Here is an 8245-nt window from a genome sequence, read left to right as displayed (position 1 = left end):
TCGTCTCTCACACACACACACACACACACACACACACACACACACACACACACACACACACACACACACACACACACACACACACACACACACACACACACACACAGAACTATGCCTGAGTGATACTGCTAATTCAAGCCTCATTGGAGGGCATGGGTCTTGTTTGCTTTTCGTCAGCAGGCGTTTTAAATATTCCTAAAGTCCCCAAACATAACATGGGTGATGCAGCTTTTATTCGCTACGCTCCAAAACTTTGGAAACCCTATACCAGGAAATATCAGAGAGGCAAACTCAGTAGACACTTTTAAACAACAGCTGAAAACAGATTTATTTGATTGCTTTCGTTAGCGACATGTTGGTCTTCCTTTGTTTACATGAGAGGGTTATTTGACTTTGTGTATTAAAAGTGCAATACAAATAAAGCTTACTATTGTTATTTATGTAATTCTACTGTATATTGTAAATACATGTATCATTATCATTCTATTCATATGTAAGTATCTATCTGTTTTCCAGATATCCTGCAGTATTACCTGAGGTGCAGCCCTGGCCAGATCAACCCCTTCCAGCAGGTAACATCACCGTGTTGTCAGAGGGTTTTCTTTCTTCTTTTATATAATATATGTCTTTCATTCTGGAGTACTGTACATCACTAAAACATGTATGTGTGTTGTGTGTGTCTCCGTTTGTCTCTTGTGTCTCTGTGGTGTTTTGCAGAGGCTCTCAGGGAGTCACAAAGCATTGGTGGAGATGCAGGATGATGTGGCAGAGCTACTGAGATCAGCAACACGTGAATATGCCAACACCAAGGTGTGTGTGTGTGTGTGTGTGTGTGTGTGTGTGTGTGTGTGTGTGTGTGTGTGTGTGTGTGTGTGTGTGTGTGTGTGTGTGTGTGTGTGTGTGTGTGTGTGTAGGTCTTTATTTTCACGGCTGAGTGGACTTGCTTTAGTGGGAGCGTGATGAAAGTGGCAGTTACAAAAGTGGCACGTGTTTATCTGGTGTGTGTGTGAGGATGCACATGGAGGCGGATCACTATATTTTTGATGAATGTTGTGTCCTCGTGCTAAAAGTGGTTTTATTAGCTCAATTTTCATTCACCTTTTTTATTTGTTTATTTTTACCACTGTAAAGTGTCACCTGATAAAGCCAATCAAATACGTGTAATTACGTATCTGCCACTACGTTTTTTTGCTCGACTAAATACTGTTAATATTTACATTAATGGTGTGACCGTCTATGCTTCCTTAATGGCTCTTTTTACTGCACTGTTAGTGTACAGTTTTATTATTATTATGCTGATGTGTTTATTGTATTTTTGTAACTCTGGCACAACAATTTCCTTCGGGATAAATAAAGTCCTATCTTATCTTATCTCTTATGCCTGGGTAACATTTGTCTTGATGCGCAGGGGAGTCTGGAGCAGATCCAGTCGGTGCTGAACTCCACCGAGGTCGGTCTCCACCAGCTGACCGCCCTGGTGGACTGCCGCAGCCTTCACATGGTGAGTCGCTCCGTGTGTCGTGTTAGAAAGAAACAACTCCTCATTTACAACCCGTTCTAAACAGCAGACTCCTCTCCACGCAGGACTACGTTCAGGCGCTGACCGGGCTGTGTTACGACGGCGTGGAGGGCATCATCTACCTCGTTCTCTTCTCCTTCGTCACCGCTCTGATGTTCTCCTCCATCGTCTGCAGTGTGCCACATACCTGGCCTGGCAAGAGGTAACACACACACACACACACACACATACACACATAGTCTCTCTGAGAAGCACACACACGTCTTTACAATCCTTAATCTGATCACTAACATCTAACATGTAACTAGTTCTAACTTCAAAGTGGTTTAACGTGACTTTACGACCTGCAGACAGTGGAAAGAGCCGTAAAGAATCCACTCAGTGCCATGCATGTCATTCTTTAAGTGTTTTTGCCTCCTGAGCTGTTCTCTGTACGTCCTCCTGCCTGTCTTTGCACCATTTCCTCTGCAAGTTTTCTTTGTTTTCTTTGTTTTACCGTTAGCACTGCCAGTCTGGCCGATTGTCTGTTTCCATGTTTATACTTATCTCTCATTTTTCTTTTCCTCGCTGTGGACTTGGAGCTCCAGTTTTGTGTTAGATTGTTTTTTTTTTCTGTGCCCCACTTCCTCCTTCTGTTCCGTCCCTCTCTCCTCTCTCCCTGTCCTGATTTGGAAATGCTTCGGGCTTCAGCGAATGATGGTGGATATCGAGGAATTAAACGACCCTATGGTCCCATAAAAACAGCCCGTTCCGATTCAGCCATTCAAACAAATAAATAATTAGCTGGGAACATCAGTGCAAAGAGCTGTAGACTGATGACTTTCACTCTGATTTTAATCATTAAACACAGCTGTGCCATAATAGTGGGTTTTTACGCTCGGTTTTTCGGTGTGAATTACCAATAAATGCTAATGCATGGCCCAGCAGGAATTAAACAATAATCCATCGTGTCCCCGATTTGAGCAGAAGTAACTGCTCATGGGGTCAGTTGCATATTAGCCTGACTGTCCTGCAGCCGTCTGTTTGATAAGCTGCACAGATTAGCTCTTTGTTGGTTTCCTGAGTGAAACACTGCCATCTGGTGGCCAGTCAACGCAGTACGTGTCTGAAAATACCGTAGGTTATTCCAATAAACCAAATCTGTCCTCCCGCCATCTTTACTTCTTTGAAACATTACCAGCCTCATGTGGGTTTGTTAATATGGGTACAACTGGTATAGACCTCCCAAAAACAACAAAGAAGAAAAACCAATAGCCTTGAAAATAGGTTCTCTACATGATCACACGTACATGTATTTTGTGGTTGACCTATACATTTTAGAAGCCAGTACATTTCTGTAGCCAGAGATCCAACTTCCAAATCAGCACACATCGTATTTGATGCCTCATTCTGTTACGTTGCTGGCCGTTTATTTTTTACATTTTTGACCATTTTATGTCTGAAAATGGTTTTGCCTAAACCAGCCATGTTATCTCCTTTTTCCCTGATGTTTTTGCTTTTAAGTTTCATGGAGCGCTCAGTGATGCATGAAGTACTTTGAAAGAGAATAATCTAACTTTGATTCAGATTAGACAAATTGAGATGGACAGTAATTATGAAGAGATTTCAATAGAGAATGACTGCATGAAGAACAAATAATGCATGTTTCTACATATTAGGACAACTTTTAGAATATTGAAGAGTTTTTTACCTTTGTACTGTTAAATATAATGTAAAAACACAAACATCAACTTCATGGGTCCACTCTGGGCTGCGTAGTGATATGAGAGACCCTGATGTACTTGTAGTGGACGTGTGTTGTAGATGAATGCTGCCCATGTTCCTTTTCTTCTTGTTCAGCCGCTTTGGTGCTGGAGGCATGGCCTTACCCAGTGTTTTGTATCAGAGGACTCCACATAGCACACCTTCCCCCTCTCCTAACCTCCTCTTCACTTGTTTACACTCTGTTGTCTCTCTCGGATCTTCCTCCCCTCTACCCCCCTCCCCCTTATCCATCATGCCCTCTCGTGCCCTGCCCTAACCCTGACCAATTGAAGGACGGATGAGGAAGACGGAGAGGACGAGTCGGGCGCCTCACGGGGCGGTGTGCACGATAACCTGTACCGCGTTCACATGCCCAGTCTCTACAGCTGTGGCTCCAGCTACGGTAGCGAAGCTAGCCTGCCCGCTACCGCCCACACTGTCAGCAATGCCCCCGTCACTGAATACATGTGAGTTAGCACCCACTGCTGGCTGGAGGCTAGCAGGATCAATACACTTCCTGCCATAGGTAGCTGATGCTTGCCCCTTCCCCCCCTGACCCAGACGAGCAGCATAGCTACGCTCACTGCCTGCAATACGCTAAGTTAGAATAGCTGTAGCACATCCCTCAGGACACTTTGTCAGCACTCAGCGAGTTACAACCCTTCACTAGCTTTCCCTGTGATGCTGATAGAGAAACACTGCTTCCTGTTTCAGTCCACGATGTTAGCAACAAAAACAGATTCAAGTTTGAACTCAACAATAAGTTTATACTTTCACCCTGCTTGCTACGGTTTGCTAAAGGAGTGCTTGCTCTGAATACAACACATAATACAGCTATTGGCTTTAGTCTGCCACTGCTTGCTGCTACTTTAGCTGTGAGCACATCTACTACTTTGTGCTGCTTACTGCTACAAAAAGATATTTAACTCTGCAGCCAGGGTTAAGGAAACAGACACTACCTATCATTTGGCATTGTGAGGTTTTGCACCAATAAAGGACCATGTTTTTAATGTTTTAGGAGATGATCAAGTCCTGCATACATAACAATACTGATGACTATGTTAAAGGCTTTCAGAGAGATGGATATCCTCCTGTGTAGCCAGAAAGTCACATTAAGCTTCTCACATTGAGTAAAGCCTCACTTAGCATTCATGCTGTAAGTTGAACCATGTTCCTTCAGTTTTTCAGACACATCTACCATATTTACCGAAGGCTTGTAGCTCTCTGACTGTCACCATCAGGGATCAATTCCACTGTTCGACATAAAATGCAAGATATTAAGGACATAGTCATTTACTATTTGGAAATTACCAATACATTATTTTTTACATATTAGCTATGGGTACACACACACACACACACACACACACACACACACACACACACACACACACACACACACACACTAACAATGTGTGGGTGTGTTGAATCTGAGAAGTGAATTTAGTGCTGAGGACATTGGTGCAGCTGAATCTCAGCAGCAGGTGCTGAGTGCTTCTCATGAGACTCATTCCTTTAGGGAAACTTGTCATGAGACTTTTGGCTTCTTTGGTAACTAAAAAACAAATAGACTGAAGAAAAAAAACAATTTTAAAACTGTTTCAAAACAAGAACACAAGGCATCACAAGCCCGTTTTGTAATAGCATTGATCATTAGGATATTCTGGGTGTGCTCATAGAGAAAAGTATCTGCTACTGATCTGGGTTAGTGCATTTTTGTCAGATGTTAGAGTGGATTAGCCAATCATATGTGACCAATTCAACTTAATAGATCCTCTCATTGACCGGGTCATTCATAGCGAGCGATTGGGCGTGCTGTTGGCGTTGTGGCTGGCCTGAAACCGGTGGAAAACACACTCCCAAATGGTAAAAAATAAGAGCTATTAACACTGAGACTGCTATGAAAGTGTCTCACTGTACAGACATCCAGATACAGGAAGGTCTGTCTGTAAGGGACCTACGTCAAATGATCAGAACAATTTAAAGAATGTCAGGAAACTCCTTTGTTTGTGCCATAAGTTCCCGGGACATCGTGCAAGAAAAACTGCCCATTCAGAATATCTATTAAAAGGTCTCAATTTAAAATATTCCTAAACATAATTCAGGATTTATCAACGATTGGCAAGTTTCCTTCTGGTTTTGTTTCATTATAGAGAGGTTTTCCACGTGTCTGCAGTAGAGACACTGGGAGATGGTGTGTGTTTCTGCAGAGAGGAGCTGATGTCTCTGGCTTTGAGCCCGTTAAATTCCCAGCCGGAGTTCAGACACAGCTGTTTCTTTCTGCTGCTCCTAACCCGGCATGCACTGCTTAATATTCCTCCTCTCTGCTGGGTTTATGTGAGGAGAAAATCTGACTCACTTAATACAACTTTCTGTTAAAATATGTAGACATTTAGATCGAGAAAGAGAGAAGGCAGTCCGAGTATCTGACAGTACAACTTGGAAATGTTAGTGTCAAATAAGAAAATCTAACTTTTTGCCTAAACTATAATTAAATATTTTAAAAAAACAGATGTTACAGGGATCTAAAGATCTATGATAAGAAAAAACTCACTTTTCATAGAAAACAACACCGTAATATCATATTTCTTCAGATATTAGCTCAGACTAGCCAAGCTGTCATCAAAGGACATTCATGATTTCAGTTGCATGAACAAATGACACTTATTGAACATTTGAATGCAGCCAGCCTTGTATTATTTAATTGTTTGACCTTTCTCTTCACGGTCTACTGTATATTTTCTACTTTTTAATGCCGTTTTTTTTCTATTTTGAGATGTTTAAATTCTAGTATTGTTTATTTCTACCGTTTAAAGGTATGGTATGTAAATTTGAGAAACCAGCTCGAGATCGCTAGAATTTGAAAATACACGACCGGAGAAAATCTGCCACTTCCTTCCAGAGCCCCTCCTCCAACACACACGAACGCGCACGTGACCAATGAGGGCACGAGATAAGTTTGTGCACAGATGGAAGGCTGACAGGCAGGTAGGCCATCCAGTTACTTTAGCCGGCTCAGATGATTGGTCGTGCTTTTTACAGCGCCACGGCTTCCACAGATGATATGTTTTTATGTATTTTTTGTCAAAGCACTTCAGATATTCATTGCTATCGGGATGTTAAGAGCATTCCATGGAATATAACAACAAGTGTATCTCGAGCCGGTTTCTCAAACTTACCTACCACACCTTTAAGTTATGTGCAATGCTTTGTTTTGTTGTTTTTTTTGCTGCTGCAACGCAAACATGTCTCAATTTGGAATCAATAAAGTACCTCTTATCGTATCGTATCGTATCTTTCTATTGTTTTGATATAAGGAGCAGCCTTAGAATGTACAGGATAAACTCACAGTTAGCTTTGAATTGTTAAAACCAGATCATCTCATTTCTTTTGAATAGCAGGGTCTACGTGTCCCAGACTCTGAGTCACAGTTTAAAGCACAGATTTAGAGAGACTGACGCTGTATTTCCAATCTGATGAGTCACTGGAGCTCTGCACGCACTGTGAGATGACATCTGAACCCCGAGACGAACTTGGTGACTGCATTAAAGTTCACTTTTAACCTAATAACTCCTTTTGGGGAAGTAGCTTGTCTAATACTAAATCTGCGGAAAATCTGTTGGAGAGTTATGCTGAAAAATCAGTTTCTTTTAAATCGTAGGCAAATGGGACTAATGTGTTTTGATCTTTTAGGAAAAATAACTGCGGTCCCATGTGCCCAAATAATAATGTAATAAGAGAATGGCTGTATCTGAAAAACTGCACTACCCAATGTGAGAATAACATATGGAAGACATTTAATAATTTATTTTTGGGTTTTCTCTTAATTTCTCAAGTCTTAGAGTAAAATGTGCTGTAAATGTGTGTGACAGAAATATTGCATGCTATTATTTGTAGGAATAGACCTGATTTGAACTCTCTCTCGCACACAATGTGATGTGTCCGCAGACCTGAAGCCTTTCTGTGTGTGTGTGTGTGTGTGTGTGTGTGTGTGTGTGTGTGTGTGTGTGTGTGTGTGTGTGTGTGTGTGTGTGCTGTCTGTCTGCCTCCCATCTGTTTCTCTCTCCATTTCCTCCCATTTGTCATTCTGTCTTTCTGGATCTTCATCACTGTAATAAACCGATCCATAAAGTAAGCACAACACATAATCCCTTTTATCCTTACTGTCACTTTTACAAAAAACTTTAGAGGAAGAGGGACAGAAAGGAACAGACAAAAAACATAACCTTCACACATGAACAGAGTAACATGAACACATCTTACTATTCCCTAACGCAGGGGTTCCCAAACTTTGCCATGCCAAGGACCCCCATATAGCATTATCCTCTGGCGGGGACCCCCCTGTTGCAAAATTTTTTTAAATGATGTGTACAAGTGCCTCGCGATGGAGCATGCAGTGCGTTGCCACTACATTTGGGGCCTTCTGCCTGATCAAAGCTGTCACTCTGCTTTCTTTGCCTGTCATAGCCCCACTGCCCCATCTGAACACACAACCACACAACGAGGCCAGTTACGTCCGTTTGAGATGATGTAATCTAAAACTTGGAAAATGTCTCTTCCTGTGGTCCTACCTTCCAGTGCTTTGCAAAATAATATTTCCTCAACAAAGTTGTCTTCTGAAATAAATCTGATGTATGCAAGCAATTCTGCGACCTTTGCTACATCCGTGCCCTCATCCAGCTGCAGAGCGAAACATTCACTAGCTCTCACTTGCTCCAAAAGCTGAGCAGATACTCAGTTTCACTCTCAGTAGCGGCAGCTCGATTTTGATTGGATTGAAGGGCAGTCATGTGATTCAAAAACAACAAATATTAAAAGATTGGCATCAAAGGACACATAGATTGATAGATATGCAGTTATTAATAACATCTAAAAATAAATAAATTAAAAAAAACTTTAAAAAAAATAAAAATCCCATTTCCCTCAAACTTTACGTGACCCCCGTGGTGCCCCCTGGCGGCCCCCACTTTGAAAAAAACTGCC

At 41.8% G+C, this 8245-nt stretch overlaps 1 protein-coding gene across 1 annotated transcript; it reads left to right on the top strand.

Annotated features, from left to right (window-relative positions):
- Nucleotides 1-498: 498 nt before the first annotated feature.
- LOC104961220 (protein tweety homolog 3-like) lies at nucleotides 499-4547 on the top strand (the record flags this gene model as incomplete). Its single annotated transcript, XM_010789464.1, has 5 exons — nucleotides 499-572; nucleotides 718-810; nucleotides 1409-1501; nucleotides 1585-1721; nucleotides 3556-4547. Coding segments are annotated over 5 exons (575 nt in total), but the record flags the coding sequence as incomplete, so codon positions are not given.
- Nucleotides 4548-8245: the final 3698 nt, after the last annotated feature.

Source organism: Notothenia coriiceps, unplaced genomic scaffold (genome assembly GCF_000735185.1).
Source record: "Notothenia coriiceps isolate Sejong01 unplaced genomic scaffold, NC01 NC01_scaffold00032885, whole genome shotgun sequence".
Classification (NCBI taxonomy): domain Eukaryota; kingdom Metazoa; phylum Chordata; class Actinopteri; order Perciformes; family Nototheniidae; genus Notothenia; species Notothenia coriiceps.
This window is presented reverse-complemented; position numbering and strand designations above follow the sequence as displayed.